The 19,974-nt window shown below is 44.1% G+C and overlaps 1 protein-coding gene across 3 annotated transcripts in view; it reads left to right on the top strand.

Annotated features, from left to right (window-relative positions):
• The window catches only part of zfhx3 (zinc finger homeobox 3), a 139,524-nt gene that overhangs the window by 29,334 nt on the left and 90,216 nt on the right, over positions 1–19,974 (top strand). For 2 of the 3 annotated variants that reach the window (XM_031324122.2, XM_031324120.2), the window contains exon 2: positions 17,336–19,843. In XM_031324122.2, the coding sequence (XP_031179982.1) occupies positions 17,372–19,843 (2,472 nt within the window). In that variant the 5' untranslated portion in view covers positions 17,336–17,371. Of the gene's footprint in view, positions 1–17,335; positions 19,844–19,974 lie in introns of those variants that run through there. The other variant, XM_035999572.1, reaches the window with a different exon arrangement.

The raw sequence follows: 19,974 nt of genomic DNA, 5'->3' as shown, positions 1-19,974 counted from the left end.
GGAGTCCTGAGACAGCAGTAAGTATGTGTTATTAGATAGGATATGCAATGGCTTTGAATGGGCTTATGTGTCATCTTAACCTCTGCACATGTGTCAGTCTGTCTTAAGAGAGCAGCCAAGGATGTGAAACATTCTGCAGTATCTTACACAGTCAGAACTCTCTGCCTTATCCCTCTTTCTCTCTGTCGCACGCACGCACGAACGCACGCATGCACGCACGCACGCACGGACACACACACACACACACACACACACACACACACACACACACACACACACACACACACACCATTCCCGCTCTCATTCAGTTTTCCCCATGTTGTCAGTCAGTGCTGAGTGACTGGTGACTAACAGCCCTCTCCTGTGTAAAAGGTCAGCAGGCTCCTTGGAAAGAAAGAGTCAGCTGTCTTTTTGGAAAGCAACTGTTCCCAGAGCATTCAGGTTGTCCCTCAGTCAGTCAGTCAGCCATTTCTAATCACAATACGCTGTTAATGGTGGAGAATGATGGTGAGACAGTGGGGTCTAGATGGTGTCTGTGACAGGAGAAACTCAAGGCTTGTAGTGACTGAGGCTTCACAGAGTGAAATCATTTTATGACCACAGTCAGACAGGGAAGGCAAGGTCTTACTGTTCATTAACCGTAGCTTTTGGCATTATTGCTATTTACATTTGATTATTATAGGTCCCTTGATTGGCTGTGTGACAGACAAATGGTATGAAATATAACCTGTTTTATCTGACTATGAAGCAATTGTTAGCTAAGTGCAGTGCAGCTAAGTGCTAGTTTTTTTGTCACATGAAAATAACTCACCAAATTAGTGAATTCAAACACAATTCAAAAGTAAAACAACCTCCCTCCACTTCCAAAAAAAGTGACTGACTGTCATCAAATTTGAAATGAATCTGACTTAATTAAGAAGCAATGAGAGTCCACAGATAGCATTCCTTAATTAGCTTAAGCTGGCTGTTGTAACCAGATCCACTGTATTAATGACAACACAGCCCCTGTGAAAAGCATCATTGTTCTCAAGATAATTGTCCTTTTAGTTAACGCGGCCCTGGAAGGGCTCTCCTTGTTAGAGGAGCTGGCTGGAACCAAGGACAGCCGGAGGCAGGAAGGGGACTGGGACTGATACTGGCCCTGTGCCCGTTGTGACAAGCCCACTTGTGCCCTCTGCTGAAATCCCCTTAGTATGCAGTGGAATTAGCTGTCCCCAGGGTGTGGCACAGGGGGTTGGTCATTAATTATATACCCTGAATCTTAACGAATGAGGAGCAATCAATAAAATAAAGCAGATGTATGCAAATAGCATGCTGATTATACTACCTAATGACGTGTCATGTTGTTGGCAGGAGAGAGCTGACGGGGGGGGAAGGAAGGAAGAAGATGAGCCGGTCTTGTCTCATGTTGGAGGCATGGATGTGTTCAGACATAAACATTGTAAATTATTTTACTACATTTTTATACCATTAGATTTGAGCAGTGTTTTGGGCTATGCACCTGTACGGTTTCATTAACTGGTTAGATTCTGTTTGAGATCTTATCATTGTTGTTTTATGTTTCTCTGCGAGGCAGGGTACAGTGACTGTCAGCCAGGAAATGGTGTGAGACTTAAAGGTTGGGTTGGCTGGAATTTGAGCAAGATAGGGTAAACTCTGGTGCAGTCTGAGCTGTTGGGGTGTTAGTGGCACTGCTGCTGGAAGACTGATAAGGGCTATAAGGGAAAGGAGGAGAGGTTAGTTCACCTGCTTGGAACTCTGCCCCTGCACTGAGATCTCCATTGTATCCAGCCAGCTGGAGCTGTTGGGAACTCTATACCTGCCTTTAAGCAGAGAGGGAGGGCAGCCAAGAATTAACTGCTGCCTCATCCTGGCAGCCGCCAAGGATGCTGTCTGCCTCCATTCATGGCAAGCGTGAGAGGGCAAAGAGGAAAGAACAAAAAGGGGCGGGGGGAAAACAGTGCTGTCACAAAAACTGTAAAGAAATTAGGGAATAAGAGGAATAAGCAGTATTAACAATAATGTTTCCTGCATGTTCTATACACTGTATGTGGCGATCTTGTCTGTACAATAGAAGTATAATAGAAAAAATGGACGTCTGGACTTTCTCAAAGGGAATACAGCTCATATTGGTGAGTGTCGATTTCATGGCCCAGCTATGTCTAGACTGTACTCTGATAAAGGATATTTTATCCACTTTAAAAAGTCTGAACACATTTGCCTGCAACGAAAATATTAGATATTAGTCTGTGTAAATGGAGGTCTCATCTACAGATGAAAATGTCCACATCTGTTACAAAATGGATATTAACCAATACCAAAGTTGACTATATTAGTCCACATTATAGTAATAAAAGCCCATCTATTCCTATTGCTGCCTAGTAATAACCTGTACATAATGTCTGTCATGGTTTATTGCTATAGCGCATGGCTATACCCACAGTTTGATTACGGTCCCCCGTGGTCTTCCAGTTTCCCTTCAGGACAGTGAAATGTAAGACCTAAGCACTTCAGGAGGCCAGGACAGTCCAAGGAGAGGCCAGGGAACAGGTGGTGACCCTCTGCAGCCTGGGAGTATATTATTGACCAGGGTCCAGCGGCCAGATTGATTACTTTATTGTATTGCCATGAACCTCAGTGGCCAGAGACATCTGGTTGACCCTGGACGGACAGAGCATCGCAGTGACCCTCACCTTAGCTAAAGAGTTATGTGGCTTTGACCTGCTCCCTAATGGGGGGGTCTTGACCTGCTCAGCCACTGGCCTGAGTACAGAGCTAAAGTGGGCCTATGTTTCTCCCTCCCTGGTGTCAGCCTGGGTAATTTAGAGGCTGGGGGTTGGCCAGGGTCTTGCAGGGGCCACCTTGTTTTGGACTGACTGTGTCCTGACTTAAGACCTTCCTCTGACCCACCAGTGTTCATTGTGTCAGCAAGATAGGCAGAGCCAGGAAAAATGTTAATTAATCTTCACCAAATTACACAGAAAAGGTGGAAAATCAATACATCTCCATCAGATGTCCTCACTTCCTGCTAATGGTTCAGATAGATGGGTCATGGTAAAGGGGGTTGATGTGGAGTTTGCAATGCTAAAAAGGTTTTTTATTTATTACAAATAATTTCCAAAAATGTTTAAGGAAAACTACATTCTATTTGTGATTGTCTTTATGTAGGACTTTCACATAACAAGTGGAATCTCATAGTGCCGTGTGTGGTGCAGTAGTTTTCTGGGCTGGATGCCACGTTGACTAACCTTGTGCCCTGTATAAACAGGGTGAGACAACAGGCAACACAAGGGAAACATCCTTTACTCTGGTACAGGCTGTTTCCACTACCATCACTTCCTACTTCCACTTAGCTGACAGACAGAATATCTGTCAGGCAGGTTTTTCCTGTGCTCTACATACTTTTTCAGTGGTCAGCTGCAGCTTTTCATCAGAAAAAAACAACCATGCACCAAGCAAGCTGGGTAAAAGGTTGATTCTGTAACACCTCTCCACCTACCCATCTCACTGTTTCTCTTCATTTATTGTCTTTGTCTAATTTGTTAATTTCTCCAGTAGTTCACCACCATTTTCATCAAAAGATGCATGGTGCGAAAAGGACACTTGTCACGTTTTTAACAATTTATGATACATCACATCTCAGCTACTCTACCTATAAACAGCAAAAACATCTTCCCACATTACAGAAAGATGTGTCTTTCATCGCCATATTTAGCACTTATTTCCCCCGAATAAATGGGATGACTGTGTGTCTGAGTGGAAATGAGTTGATTTGCTTTCTGTTTGAAGTGGATCCTCTAGTCCTGTTCAAAGCAGGATGTGAAGGCCACAGTCTTCACGATTGAGCTCAGTGTCTAGGAAACCCTATTGTTGCATTACTTACGTTACTTTTTGCAAAGGAAACATTGAACAGTGAACACTGGCCACAGTAAACCTTTTCTCATTGTATTCCTATCCCCAGTCAACACTTGGTGCTGTCTTGTATCATTATTTCCTAACAAATAATGCAGTTTTTTGCGCAGCCTTGTAATAGAATAAGTGATTGTTCGGTAGCGTGAGTTTCTAAGATGGTTCATGTTAGAGAGGCCTACTTGCAGATAAGTGTGACTTGTAAGGTAAGGGGACTGGCAGCAGGAGACAATAGGTAGGTAGTATGTTTTATGGGTCCTCCCTACCTGCCCAAAGAGGGGAATGCATGACCACACCTATGCAACTGCAGGCGCTGCGGCTAATTACCGATAATCATATGGTGATGGGCAGGACAAACAGATGTTCCTGCAATTACCCCCCTCTCAACACTTCAACACACACTATCTGCTTTGTTTTGTTGTACAAAAACATTTCTTAACAAAGCGATTAAACAAGCACGCTATCAACATTAAGCAGCTTTCATTAAACCCTGTACAGCATTTCTGATGCTTCTGCAAAAAGCGCATCGCACTCCATCACCCACCCTCCTCTTATTCTGTCCCAATTAACACTCAGCCCCCATTACATTGATTGGGAGAGGTGTTGTATTGGCTAGGTGGGCCATGAGCACATTGATCACATTGACCTATCATGTGAACCATGAGAAAATGTTGAGCTGCAGATTTCTTATTCCCAGCAATGGATTGAAAAAATGCCAGTGGACATGAAGCTGTTGTATATGTGTGTGTGTCTGTGTGTATATATTGTTTGAGTGTGTGTACTTATATCTGTGTGTCTATTCTCAGTGGGCGTGGCTGTGCTGTGTTGTGACAGGTTTCACAGCATGTGCTTTCATTTGGTTTTAAGGACCTAATAGGCACACGCCACTCCTAAACTATATTCTTTTGGGCCCTCGCAATAGAAGTGTTGTTTTCCCCCCACATCTAATCCTGCCTAGCCCCTTGCACACACATACACACACAAACACACACACGCTCCCTTATAGCCAGTCAAAGGGCAAACCGCTGCCCCACCTCCTGAAGAAGGTGCACCTGGCATCTGCGAGTCCACTCCAATTACATCTCCCCAATTACAGGTTATGAACCAATTAGTCACCCTCTCGTCTTACACTGCCCCTATCACTGTCCCTCCTCACAGCTCAAATATGGGGGCATCTGTTAGAGATGGGGCAGAGGGTCCTATCATTGACAACATGGTTGCTGGTCTGGGGCATTTGCTGGTCTGTGTATCTCGAGGGAGCGTATATACTGTTATTTTGTTTTGAATGAGATCAAAGTTGACATGTAAATACCTTATCAGAACAGCTGTCAGGAGGCAGTTGTGTTAGCAAACTCCAACATGCTCATACTTTGTAAGAAACGCATTCAGGGGATTATTTAAGCTGTCAACTTGTAATTTGTAGTGCCACTCGATTTGAACTTTCAGGGTGAGCCAGTTGGCCCTGCTCGAATTCTCACCTCTTTGCTAACACGTTTTTCAGAGCATATGGGCAAGGAGATGAGCACAAACGTGGATAAACAAGTTTTCTCATGCTTACATGAATGAGTGGGTATTTTTCTATTGTTGTCTTATGTTTTTTATGCTTTGTTTCTATCTTTGGTATGTTGTGGATTTTGTTTGTGTGTATGTGTGTTTTCCAGTGTATATGTCTGTCCTCCCAGCCTTATGGCTTCATTCCCAGTTCTAGTTGGCATGTGTAAAGACTCTCAGCTATGCCCAGTACACTGACATAGCAGCCTGAGTGGAAACTCACCACTCCATAGTGAGAATTCATTCACAATATGGCACTGTATCTGGCTGCTATTGAGTCTCACATGCATACATATTACCTTACACATGGGTGCGTGTGTGTTCACACACACATCTTGGTGCAGAGCTAACAGCTCGGTGCTGTGAGTAAAATGTTCCCTCACCGTATGGGGGGAATTGAATGGAGCTGTCTAAGAGCCCAGGGTTAAGATTCAAAGTGCTTTGTCTGTGATCTCCCAGCTTTCTGTTTCCTTTAGTATCCTGATAGCACTCTTCCCAGAGTTAGATCTTGTTTATCTTGTTTGCTGGCGTGGTCTTTCAATGTCAAAACAATGACATCATTAATTAAGTGTGTATTAAATGTGCAGCTCTGGAGGACCACTAGGCAGTGCTGATTCTACTGCAACTGAGTGAGGTTTATATCCCTGCAAAGAAAACTGCTGTCATGGTTGTTGTTTTTTGTCAGTGCATTATATGTGAATATTATACAAATGTGTTTTGCCGTTATTTATATGTGGCCATATGTTTTCTTTCTCAATATTCATCCTGTGGTCATTCCTGTCACCTGCCTCATAAGTCCTAAATAATGTAATGCACGGAGGCATCCAGTAAATGTTAGTTGTAGGGTCTCATCCTCTTTCCCCACATTTATAATCAGGTTTTCTGTTACTTTACTTACCTCTGCCAAAGATAACCTCAAATCCATGAATGGATTTTTGTATTCTGTACAGTACACATAGCAGTTTTTATACCCTTGACACATGCTCCCTCTGACAGATTGAATCAATGAATGTTATGTGTCATAAGAGTAATGCTGTGGTCCTCCTCACATGCTTGCTTTTTCCCTGCCAGAGGCATCTGTCATTGGCTTGAGCCCCTGAACCTGAAGCTAATTACCTAGCAATGTAAATTACTGTATGATTGAGTTCAACATGGGCTTCTTGCACTGTCCCCCCATCTCCTTTTCCTTCTTTCTCTTCTCTGTACTTTTCTCTCTTGTACTCAACCCCCTCGCTCCACCTCAGCTTTCCATTGTGACTTCTACCTAAGAAGAGTGAGACATCCCCATCTGTGAAAGCCCACAACCAAATCCCAAACAGATGATAATTCTTTATCCTCACCCTTTTGCTCCGTTTGTCCCTTTTCTGTCTGTTTTTCATAGAGCTTTTCTTATTGAGTGCCCTGTCTTCCTGCCTTTGTGTCTTATGTATCTGTCTGAGGACTCATTCCATACATGTAATGCTCAGAGTGAGAATATATTTGATATTCAAGTATAAAGCTCAGGGGTAGACTGGTGAAGTGGCAGAAAACTGGAGCTTTGGCGAGCTTTGGCTAGTTGAATATGTTTACACATGCATGCATGCATCTAAGTCAATGCAAACCTTTACATGCACATGCATTAAGATGTGTGCCTGTCCTCTGGAGGAATGTGTGGGTTCTCTTGCAGTGTTTGACCTTCAGACCCCTAGCTCACATGACTGAAACACACACACACACACACACACACACACACACACACACACACACACACACACATAACGCATACAGTATGCTCACATAACAAACCTGCACTAAGTTACTTGTATCTCCTTGCTCATAAATATATCCTACACCACTTAAAATCTATAATAATACCCACAAGCCCCAGCAGCTCACAGGTAAGAAAGCCCAAAGATAAATGGCAGCAAACAACACCCATTTAAATCCTGACTGTTTTTAGGCTGCTGATCCCATGAATCCATGTAGCGTGGGTGCTCCAGTGTTGCCCTACCCAGCCTGGGTTGTGCTTCACTGTGCTCAGCAGGCTGCCCAGCTGGGGCCCAGATGTGGCAGCCATGTCATGTGGAGCTGGGAGGCAGACGATAAGAGGCTGATGGTAGGCCCGCTCCTTGGTCTCGGGTCTGTTTCGCAGCGGTTCAACTAGATGTTGCGGGCGGCGCAATCTGAACTTTGACAGCCCATGTCATGCTTAATGCCTTACTTCCCAAATACAGCTCAGTAGGGCTGATTTATATCTACCAGGTGCTACAGTGTGCAAGCAGCTCTGGGATGAGAGGAGGCATGTGGCCATTTCATTAAGGCAGATGAACAAGGGCTGCAGTGTGTGTGTGGAGATGAGGCACAGAAGCCTGGTCTTTTTCAAATATAGCTCCACAGCAATGTAGCTGTCACAACACTCAGACCAGGCCAGGAGAGGAAAAGGATTTCTTAAAATATCACACTAGTTTTTGCTTCTCCCTACCTTTAATTGGTCTGTTTCCTATGTGTGTTTCCCCCTACTCATAGAGATAGGATTTTTGAATGTGTTTCCAGCACATGGGCATCTGCTTCTACAGATCAAAGTGCTGGGACACCACCGTGCCAAGTTTTAGTGCAAGCACTGAGCTGCCAACAGCTTTAATGGTCATGTATTTGTTGATTTTCTTTCAGCTGATGCTTTGACTCTTTCCAGTTTCTCTCCTTCTGTGGGCCATGCTTGCCACCCAAGCCTGATATCTCTGTGACACACACACACACACACACACACACACACACACACACACACACACACACACACACACATACCTCCTAGCTATACAACTCAGGGCTAGACGTCTAATCGGAACTGCTTCATTGTGTTTGCAATTGCATTTTAGAATGGGGTTATTCTGTTTCCGTTTTGTAGTTTGATGGGAGCAGCTTTCCCTGATGTTAGACAGGTCTCCCTAGAGGTCTGTGGCTCAGATTTAGTGCATATGAACATTTATGATTACTTCTGCATGCGGAACTGTTGTCTTTTAGTCACATTTTACCTCTTTATTTCCTGACAAACTGTAGCGCTTTTCCTCACACGAGGGACTCTGAACACCGTGGTCGGCTCTGTCAGTGCTCAACGTAGCTACAGAAATGCTGTTTGATGTTCCTCGCACACTTCAGAGTCAAGTGCTGAGGTGTCTTTCAGCATTGCCCTCCAGGCCACCTTGTTATACACTTAACAAGTTGTTTTCTTTTTTTTGTTTTTCTTCCCTTTTCCTCTGTTGACAGTTCCTCATCACTGCTCTACTCAGAAGGAATGCACATCACCTTCCAAGGTTTGCCTTGGAGTCTGTCCTTGTAAACTGTAGGGCAAGCTCTGCTCTCCTTTTAAGATGATGATTGCATCAAAATCTGATTTATGAGTGCTCTGTTTATGAACTGCCAGTGTAAAGATTCGGCATCCCATTGGCATGTAAACTAGCGCTCAGTGGGGTTGTCTTCCTGAAGACACATTATTGTTCCTTTTTATGTCTCAATGAAGATGTTCCACAAGTATGCAGTAGAATCTAAAATACAATTTTGGCGAGTCTATTCTTTCTTCGTTGGTAATGAGAGTAATCTGAATGTGATTTATGTAATTCGACCTGTCAGATTCCCTCCTGCTTATTCCCACTGAATAATCATGGTTAGCCACACAGCTCACTGTAGAAGTGGCACATGCTGTGACTAAGTATGAGCACTAACTGGAGATGTATGCCACTGTGGCACAAGAATAGCCATGTATAATAAGTCAGTTATGTTCATTTAGGAAGGGATCCTTTTAATATTCATAGCAGGCTTGTTTTTTTAATCTTAATATATAAAACATTCTTTGTTTTTAGAGTTTTCTTTGCTTTGATTTTACTGTGTCTTTTAACAGCCAGTGTCCCAACATTTCTCGTTCGCTTCGTCTTTTAAAACACAGGGCACATTATTCTTTTAGCTTTATTAACTCTCATAATTCAGCGGGCGGAGGGGGCAATAGAAAACACTTCTCCCCTGAGGTTTATTGTTTAAAACGGGTGCAGTTATTTCCCAGGATAAGGGCTTCAGCTAAGCAGAGAGGAATTTGGGCCAGGCCTCATAAAAAAAAGTATTTGTGTACCAGAAAGATTTTCGCTTTTCCTCTCTAAATCTTTGTCATTAATGACTTTAGCAAATGTGAAGTGGGGAGTGAATGGTTTGGCTGTGCAGGGTCTTCAAAGGAACCCTCTAATTATTTATCCAGGATATCCTACTCTAGAATTAGAGGCCAGGTCACGATTGGCTTTCATGCCTTTTTTCTGCAAAGAAATAATTTCCACAGAATGGTTTCACTGGGACACCCTCTAATCCCTGTGTGTGTGTGTGTGTGTGTGTGTGGGGTTGGGCACACACAAGCATGGATACAGGACTGCACCACTCCTCAGTGTGAGGTGCATAAAAGAGATAGTAAGTTTCCATTTTCCACACATAACACAGCATGACTTTCCACATCTCTGCTCTCACGCACATTACTCAGGTTTCCTGGTCATTTGCCCTTCACATGGTTTGCTTCTAAAAGGGATCTTATCACCCTCCTCAGGTTTAGACACTTAACTGAACACTGGGCCTAACCCTCGGCTTCTGGCACTGCCTCACTGCTGCACTGCTGAGCCTCTGTGTGACTTACCTCATCTCATCATATCACTGCATGCACCTCTAAGGGTGTCCCAGCTTAACCACTTAACCACATTATAGATTTGCTGTTTGCTGTATAGTCCAGCCCAGTGGACAGTCTTTTTCTAAGAAAATACACCATTAATTCATATGTTGTTTTCTAAAACCCCCTTAAGCATTTTGCTAAAGGAGTGTGTCTCTTTAAGAATGTTCTGCAGTGGATATTTGTCTAATTCCAGGTGCTTGTGAACCCTGTGTTTTACCAGGTGCAGGACTGGGTCATTACTAAGGTATTTGTTTTCCAGATTACACAGAAATGCCCAGGATTATAGACATGTTATCCATGTCCCATATCTGTCTGTTAGGGCATGATCCCTGCATGGAGCCTGGATCCTGCTCCACTGTATTCTCCTGTTTGCTGTCATGCCTGCTGGAGATCCCTTAGACCACATCCCAGAGCTACCATGTTGTTCTGTGGGGCCAGATCCCCCTTCTCCTGTCTCTCTGTCAACAGGGGCTTGGTATGCTGATCAGTGTCAGCTATCCTTAATGGAAGTAGAAGTAGTGGTAATGACATCTCCCTGTGTGTGCGTGTGGGTGTGCGTGTGTGCGTGGGTCAAATTTAGCGACATCCCATTGGTTGCTGGATGCTGATGATCTCTCCAAAACATTTACATAAAGCACCACAATTGTGATAATAAACTGTTTTATCATTGGGCTCCCAATCAATAATGCGGCTTCTTAAGGTTTAATATTTCAATGGTATTGATCATTTTAACAACTGTGTTTGTGGTTTGCTTGCCTTAACTGCAGCGCTGCGGGAAGGTGTGTATGTGTACATGTTTGTGTGTCTGTGTGTGTGTGTGTGTGTGTGTGTGTGTGTGTATATATGTGTGTGTATGGCTTGGCACCATGTGATCTTGGCTTTTAGGTAATCATTTTCTACTACAACATAAATGAGTTTCCCATCTACGAAAAGTAGAGTGATTCTATATTTCCCATTTAGCCCGGCCTTACAGTCTTCTGTACATAGTGTTTGTCCTTTACTTTAATAACAACATTCCCAAATAAGTTGTGGTCGTCGGTTCTCTTAACCCCCCTCTACCATCCTCATCCTGTTACTAGAGAACAAATGTAAAGGAGTGAGTGCAAACAGAAGCTCCGAAAGCACTGTAGTTAGCAGATTTCACTTCCATCCTCTCTTGAGAGAACGTCTGCTTCCCGCAGATATAAATAGGGCTAGATTTGATAATTAGTAGAAATGAAGGTCCTGGGGCTCAAAGACTTTGATCAGCACATTCCCCCCTTGTCCCTGACCTTTCATTGGACATGTGTCTCTAGCTCTCTCACTTTCTCTCCAGCTCTATATCTCAATCTCACTTTCTCTATCTCCCTATCTTCCCTGTCTATTTCCTGCTAATCTGCAAACGGAAACACAGTTATACATACTGTATATCTACATATATCTTTATGGGATTTTGAAATATTTTACATTTAAAAATCTTTCCAAGGATCTTAATCAGTGTGTTGACTTCTGATTGATTAGTGCCAGACAGACCAGTGTACAAAGTATCAAGTGTTCTCTCAGCCTTTCTGCATTCCACACTATGGGAAAGTCAGCACTGCATGCTAAAGGATGTGAGGATCCATGTCAGACTGTTGCAAATCATTCAATATCCATTTCTGTTGGTCTAAAATTGAGCAGAAATGCGGGATGTGTATCTAAATAATCTGGTAAAAATTTGAAAGATACAACTTGAAGTTATCTCTCTCTCTCCCTCTCTATCTGTCTAGCAATTTCACAGACACTCCACTGTGTACGAGTGCATACCGTGTGTGCTTGAGTGAAATGATATGAGCCTTCTCACATTTGTACTCCTCGTATACCACAGAATCCCCCCCATGCTGGTTGCTAATTGGTGGGAGACTGGGAGCTTCCTGCTGTGTGTTCGCTGCTTCCCTTTGCTTTGCCACCCCACCAGGTCTTCCACCAACACTCTGCAGAACCCAGTAATTAACCCACAGCTAATTAACTACTTCTAATTACACCAGCACACTGTTTCCATCACACCCTTCAAAACTGAGGAAACACTCTAGTGCCATGTGTAAATCCCATCTAGAGGGTTTTAGAAGTTAGCTGAGCTCCAATCAGATCATTTATTCAGACTGTCCTGTGTAGTACTGAATACCATACAGTTCTGCACTGTGATTTCACTGCTGCTCTGTCTTAAATCACTTTTCTTCCGTTCTGCAATATGGAATGGATTAACAGAATTTGATGGTGTTGCGTAAAGTGTAAAATCATTTTCAAGGTTCTATTTCAAGTCTATAACAAAGGAGGTAGTTGATACTGCAAACAAATCAATTTTGCCTTTTCTGGCCCATATTACTAGGGCAAAATGGTTACTAAAATGGAGTGCTGTGAAACTAAAACAATCAGCACATTGCCTCCTGGGTATTTGAGTTGCTCATATTGTAATCAGGAAGGACTATTTTAGCTGTAAGTGATATATTTGTTCCAACACTAGTAGTGTAATGCATAAAGTATACATACAAGACAACATGAAATCTCTGAGCTGCAGTTTTGTCTCTATAGCACCTAATGCTTCTAGGTTTTCACTGGCTGTAACATAACAAGTTTTGCTATTGCTGAAAAATACTCCCAACATGCCAGGGACCGTCCTCCACGACTCGCACACACTCAATGTAAACACACAGTACTGTTCTTCCTCGCCTCAGAATCAACAGCCACGGCTATTTCTGTTCCACAGACTGATAGCTCCTACTGAAGATCATTGATTTTACGGGAAGCCCTGTTTACAGGCTGAGTGCCATCGACCTGAGGTGACTTTTTGCCTCCTGCAGTTGGAGCAATACTGGAGCAGCCTTATGTCTGCATTAGCAGAATAGCAGACAGAATATTTACAGCACACAATAAACAACAATGCTGCACATGGTTAATTGTCTGATTTACAGTGTTGGGGATCAAAGAGAACAAGAACTCCATGTACCTAATATAATTACAATGGTGTATTGTCTATGGCAGTGGCTGACTAACTTTCTTTGGCTCACAACTCCAGGACAAAGTGACCCTGTGATAGCACTGAAAGATGATATGCATTTTTCCCTTTCAGACAACTTGAATCATCGCCTCTGTATTGTTTATTATTTCATAAAAGAGTATATTTATAATTTAATGCATTTCTTTTTATTCTGTACAGTAAATTATCTTGTGACAGCAGTCTGCCAGTTTAGTACCAAACTTGCACACTCAGATGTAGCATAGTTATTCCTAAATTGAGTATCAGATTATTGTCTTAGATATAGGCTACAGTTAGTTTTGGCAGAAAATAGGGTAGATAAGATAGAGAGCAGAATAGATAAAGGCTAAAAGAGCGAACAGTGTTAGAAATGTAAATTCTCTCAAGAGCACAGTATTAAAACCAGAATTTACTAAACCATGTCGGGCCTTAAAATGGACTTATGCTTTAAAGTGCAATGCATGCATGCCTTTATTGGTGATTAATTGGAACAAACCTAGGAGATAAACCTGGGCCTTACTTGCCTGAGGACTACAATGGTTCCCCCATCAACGAGCATGTCCCTAGTGCAACATCAAAGGCCTTCCCCTGCTTTATCAATAAGAACCCTTCCTTCCCACATCTTCCTGTAACTTGCTTAGCGTTCACGCCATTGATTTTCCAATAAGCGCCCCTTACCCTGCGGTGGCTGGCCAGGCTCTGTGAGACTAGGCACAGAGAGGCAACATCATTGAGGGACAATTGAAAATCAGATCTGGTGTATTGTTAGGGGTCCTCTAGGCGTATTAAGAAAGTGTTTTTTAAAAGAGTTGTTCCCTCACTGCTGATGTGTACTGCATGCAAATATGAGTAAGGGTCAGGGCTGTATCATGCCCACTGCCCAGGAGTATTCACAGCGAGGGCTGAGTAACAGCTAATTCCCTCAGGAAACCCTGAAGAGCAGGGTCCTCTGGAGGCAAGGCCAGGCCTTCAGGAAGGTGATCAGGCATGCTTATAATCAGATGGTTCCTTAGCCTTTAATTCCTCCCTCAGTTGGCCGGTAAATCCCACCTAATGAAAGGACCCATAACTTATAACTTATCTAATTTTCTATCCCTACCAAATGACATCCAGACCCACTCTCTGACAGTGTTCATTAGAACTGATGCCTTTTCACAAGGTTCAACCTTATCTGCTTTGTTAGGGTGGTGGGAGGAGGTGGAGTATGACTTTTTATTGTTTTGTCAGAGAAGAGGGGACCCTGGCATAAAGCCTTTGAAGGCAGGTGGCAGCAGGAGTGTGAGTTCTACAGTCAGGATCTGTGCATCGGCATGCTCTCCCTCAGATCAGCTCAGGAATCCAGCCTTTTCTTCCCTCTGATTATCTTGTATTGTCAGCTAAGGCTTGTTTTGGCTGCATACAGCCTGCATATGTCAACTCAGTGGGCCCACATTCAAAATTACGATACATCACAAGGGCAGAGGCCATGGCAGGATCACTTGTTTTGTGCAATCAGCACTAGTGCCAGTATGCAAAAGAAAATTACAACTTTTGTACGTATTACAGTATATAACATTGCATAATACCACTCAGCAGTAGTCACCTTTAGTGGGCTGCTCCATCATTTTGATTTGTGGTTATTAACACAGTCAGCACACAGAGACACCGGCCGCCTCCACTTCCCCTCTTCTTCGACCGCGTCTCTTTGTCTGTCTCCCCGACTTGTTTAGTGCCTCCCAGAGATTAAAGCTTTTCCTGCTTTAAACAGGTGTCACTGAGCCAGGCAGACCTCCGAGAGACAAACAGCGTTATATCAGTTGGCCCATCTGCGACTTGCCGACTCCAGACAATCCCATTGCTCATCAGTAACCACTGCAGGTTATTGAATTACACCATCTTGATTTTAAAGGGCAATCCTGTTTTCTGTAAGCAGTGGACACACCAAGCTGGCTTAGAGCTCCAGCACTGATCAAGAGTCATCGTGTTATCCTGTCTACTGCTAATTGCTTCAGGTATCTTACAACAATAATAGGAATGGATGAGTACATACACTCACTACAGTACACTGTAGCCCCTCTGTTCAGACCCAAGACCATGCAAAGATGAGAGTAGAGAACTTTCGAGGTCATTGTGAACTAACAATCTTAACTAGTAGTTGTGCCTGTGGGCCTAGGGTTTCTCAGGCCTGGTTGAGACAGGCAGTGGAATCTAGAGGAGGGACTGATGGAATAGATTACAGGAACAAAGTGTGAAACACTCCATGCTCAGACAGGACACATGGAGACTTTTCTTTTGAGGCAGTCATTTTAGACCAGTCACCTTTTCAGCTTTTTTCCATTTCATTTTATACAGTTTATCCACATGCTTTTAGTTTGAAGAATCACTGTCTGTTTGACATGTGGCATATTTTTGTGCTTGCATTACTCTCGCTGCTCTCAGTCCATTTGTGTGAAATGGCTGTTGAGCTCATAGACTCTTATTAATGGAGCAGATAATAAATACAGACCAGTAGGGCTAGTATCCCCTCACTCAATATGGCAGCCATCTCTAAATCATGTCTGGTTGTATAAAGCAATCTTGTTAATAAGCCAGCCAGTCTAATATCTTTCATTGTATATGCAAAGCAAGGCAGGGGTCATCAGGGTTAGCTTCTGTGGTGTGTAAACAAAACAATCAGCTGGATCATACTGACAGGAAACGTCTGTCCCTGGGTATTTATGACAATAACATCTACATCATCTTTGCAGTCATTGTAAATATAACCAAAGTCATTGATTTATCATTATAGTGCTTCTTTTTGTATTGTTATTTTGCCCAGAATATGCTCTTCTGGCCTGCTGTTGCTGATTCTGAAGTTTAAATACAAAAGCACATCTTTAAAAAGGAAGTCCATCATGTTTGTAGCTTGAGTGCACATAGACTAGAGAGGTTTCAGGTATGTTGTGTGGGAGGCAAGCTTCATCAGACATTCATGAAGAGGCAGACAGATATTATCAATCCCTCCTCTCCCTCAGTGGTTAATATGTTAGGGTGTGGGGGTAGACTCCATTCTGATCACAGCTGAAATTTGCATCCCTAAGTAAATAAGTAAATAAATCAAGTGCAAGCAGTGAATGTGCTAATCAACGGGGACATTGCTTGGTGCCGGGAAACTTTGCTCATTTAATATTCAGTACTGGTGGGTTAAAGGGCAGCCCAGAGTTATTGGTTTCAGCCCGATTGCCCCCTTTAATCAATGCTGGCTGCATCCCTTTAATAAAATTATTAGCTCAGCAGTATCTTGCGCTATCATTTTATCTCTTCTGTGCTCTAAATCTCAGCCTGTGTTGGGCTTCTCAGATGCTCGGGGCATGGCCAGCTCCCGAAAGCTCAGCTGCCATTTATTATTTTAGAGGCAGAGGATGGCTGGAGTGTTTGAAACCAGGCTGAGCGTAGAGGTTATTGGATGCAAGATCTAAACACAGCTGCAGTGAAGTCACAACCCAGCTTATGTATTTTGAGCCCTTAAAACTGCCTTTTATTGCTCTTGTTAAAGTTCATACACATCTATATCAATAGTGCATGTATTATATTCTACTTATATGTACACAACTTGAAGATGGAGCGATAATGGTGATACTGTTAAGAATTTCTTTTTTTAGATGCAGTTTTCCCTTTTCTTCCAGTTATGTAAATGTACAATGTGCTGATGGGTGGCTTCTCAGTGTCTAATTATCTCACAAGGAATCTATTTGATCCATTAAGTTAGCCTGTTTCTCCTTTTTTCTGACTGCAAGTTAATTAAAAACGGATGTAGGATTTGCAGAATATAAGATTAGGGGTGTTGTTTGGAAGGTGAAGATAAAATATGGTACCTTCCTGATATGGCAGGAAGATGAATCATGGATGGCTTATTAGTGCTTGTCTCAGGTATTGTGTTTAAGTACCTAATCTAGTGTAATGAGCATTGTGTCATTTTTTCCAATTATATCTCAGACTTTTGTCTCTCACCCAATGCTCTATACATTTGATTTTCTTCTATTAAGGTTCCTAAGGTCTCTTTTATATTTTCTGTATCTGATCTTTTCTTAATAGACGTAATTATGTTTTGGAAAATATAGACATTTAAGTTTCCATAATTTGCATAGTAACTGACGAGTTGTGTGTGCTTATGTATATGTGTCTATGTTAACATCCTAAATACAGCAATAACCTCTTATCTCACCCAATTTGTGTCTCTGCAGGCCTGGATGCGATGAACGCCTCATGTAGGCATCAGCATGGACAGCTGTGAGTCTCCTGTGGTTTCTGGGACAGACGATGGGCTCGGCTCCTCCCAGCAGCAGCAACCACCACAGCCCTGGAACGATCACTCTAGCTCACAGGTCCCTTGCACTAACCAGGCCCCTTCCCTGGACCCCCTGTCTCTCTCTGCTCCCTACCCTTCTCAACCCCAAAATCCCAGTGCACCTCATGACAGGGTGAGAGAACTACAGTCCCAGCAGCAGCAGCCAAATCAGACATCACCCCAGGCCCACCGTGATAGCTCTGCCACAGGCCAGCTGCATCCCAGAAGAGAGGGTCTTGAGGAAGAAGAGCAAGAGGGAGTAAGCTGTGGAGAAGAGGAAGAATCTGAGGACTTGGATGAAATGGAGATTGACAGCTGTTTCTCAAGTCTTCAACCCTTTCCTGGGGTGCCGATGGCTACGGGAGGAGGAGGTATGCCCAGTCTTTTGCGACATCAGCCCTCACGACAGCAGGGAGCACCTGAGAGTGGGAGTGAGGAAGGAGAGGAGGAAGAGGAAGAGGAGAGTAGTGATGTGGAGAACCTGGCTGGAGAGATAGTCTACCAGCCAGATGGCTCAGCCTACATCGTAGAGAGCCTCAGTCAGTTGATCCAAAGTGGTGGGGGCATGGTACCCAACCTGCTACCCACAAACTCTCTCACCAGTGGAGGAAAACCGGGGGAACCTGCTGGGACTTCATCCTCAGTTTACCCTCACATCATCAACACGTTTCACATAGCCTCGTCCTTCGGGAAGTGGTTTGGCAATTCAGACCAAGGTTTTCCCAATACCTCAACCATGGCAGGCCTCAGCCCTGTCCTGCACAGTTTCCGTGTCTTCGATGTGCGGCACAAAAGCAACAAGGATTACCTGAACAGCGATGGGTCTGCCAAGAAGTCCTGTGTATCCAAAGATGTTCCCAACAATGTGGATTTCTCCAAATTTGATGGGCTAGCCCTATATGGCAAGGGTAAGCCCATTTTCATGTGTTTTCTCTGCAAGCTGTCCTTTGGCTATGCGCGTTCCTTTGCCACTCATGCTGTCCATGATCACCGCATGACACTGTGTGAGGACGAGCGGCAGCTGCTAGCAGACAAACAGGCATCTGCCATCATCCAGGGCATTGGGAAGGACAAAGAGCCCCTCATCAGTTTCCTGGAACCAAAAAATAAGAGCACTCCTCTGCCACCTACCCTGCTCCCCATTAACTCTGGCCAGAGCTTCTATGGTACATTTAGTGGTGTCCATTTGGAGCCTGGAAGCAGCAGCAGGGACAGTGAGAGCCTTCTCAACAAAGACTCTGACTCTGGCCTCCACCAACAGCAGCAGCAACAAACCCCGCTAAGCTCAGTCCTTTCTCTTGGAGGGCTGAGCATTCCCAAAGCATCCTCTCTTACCTCATCCCCAGGCTCTGCCAAAGACTCCAGTGCCCTGCCCAATCAGGGAGGGAGAACAGAGGAGCCTGCTGGGAAAGAGTTGGCATGCAAGGGTGAGGTTGGGGACAATGAGGGACATGAAAACCTATTGAGCCAGATGGGGGGCTCGGAAGAAGAAGAGGAACTGTTATTAGGGGAGGACGAAGACGAGGTGGAGGCAGAAAGCACTGCAGAGGCCTGTGGTGGTAACAGTAGCAGCGGCGGGGGTGAAGCGGGGGAACCAGCTGTCTCAAACCAAAGCATTTCCAAATCTCCTTTATTAATGCCTAGTAGCGCTCTCCAGCCTTCTGCCTGCACCTCTGCAGTCAGTTCCACACTCAACAGCAAAGACCCTGCTTCCACTTCCTCCTCTGTCAAGAAAGTGGGTTTAGCTGCAGACGGTGGGGGGAGGACCGCAGAGCTCCCTCTGAGCTTTAACTGCCAGGGACCCACTGTTCCCACGGCAATGGCGGCAGCTGCCGTCAGAAGGAGCGATGATGACACTGCTGGCACTTCCTCCTCTCCTCTGTCCTCCAATGCTGCTGCTGATGAAAGTGCCAATCGAGATAGTGCCACAGCTCCAGAACCAAATGATTGCTCGGCAGATGGAGAGGAGGAAAATGGAGCCCTTCTGCACCATCACCACATGCACCACCATCATCATCACCTCCACTCTTCATCTCAAGGCCACTCGAGCCTCTTCCCAGGGGGCTCCTGTGACATAACAGGGATGGGTGAGTGTTCACAGAACCATGGGCCTGGTGGCAGCGGAGGAAGTGGGGTAGAATGCCCTAAATGTGACACTGTTTTGGGTTCTTCACGTTCCTTGGGTGGTCACATGACCATGATGCATTCACGCAACTCATGCAAGACACTCAAATGTCCAAAATGCAACTGGCATTACAAGTACCAGCAGACGTTGGAGGCCCACATGAAAGAGAAGCACCCAGACTCTGGAGGCTCCTGTTCGTACTGCACCAGTGGTCAGAGCCACCCTCGTCTGGCTCGTGGAGAAAGCTATACCTGTGGATACAAGCCCTTCCGGTGTGAGGTATGTAGCAAAGAAATGTGGCAATGCTTGATTTTTTTAGGGTTGCAATTGAAGTTGTTTTTATGTTGTTGAGCCATTTAGGCTTATGTAATATATGAACTGATATTGAAATGTCCTATTATATTATCTAG

This window comes from Sander lucioperca, chromosome 3 (genome assembly GCF_008315115.2).
Source record: "Sander lucioperca isolate FBNREF2018 chromosome 3, SLUC_FBN_1.2, whole genome shotgun sequence".
In the NCBI taxonomy this organism is placed as follows: Eukaryota; Metazoa; Chordata; class Actinopteri; order Perciformes; family Percidae; genus Sander; species Sander lucioperca.
The sequence above is the reverse complement of the archived record's forward strand: the minus strand, read 5'-3'. Positions and strand labels throughout refer to the sequence as shown.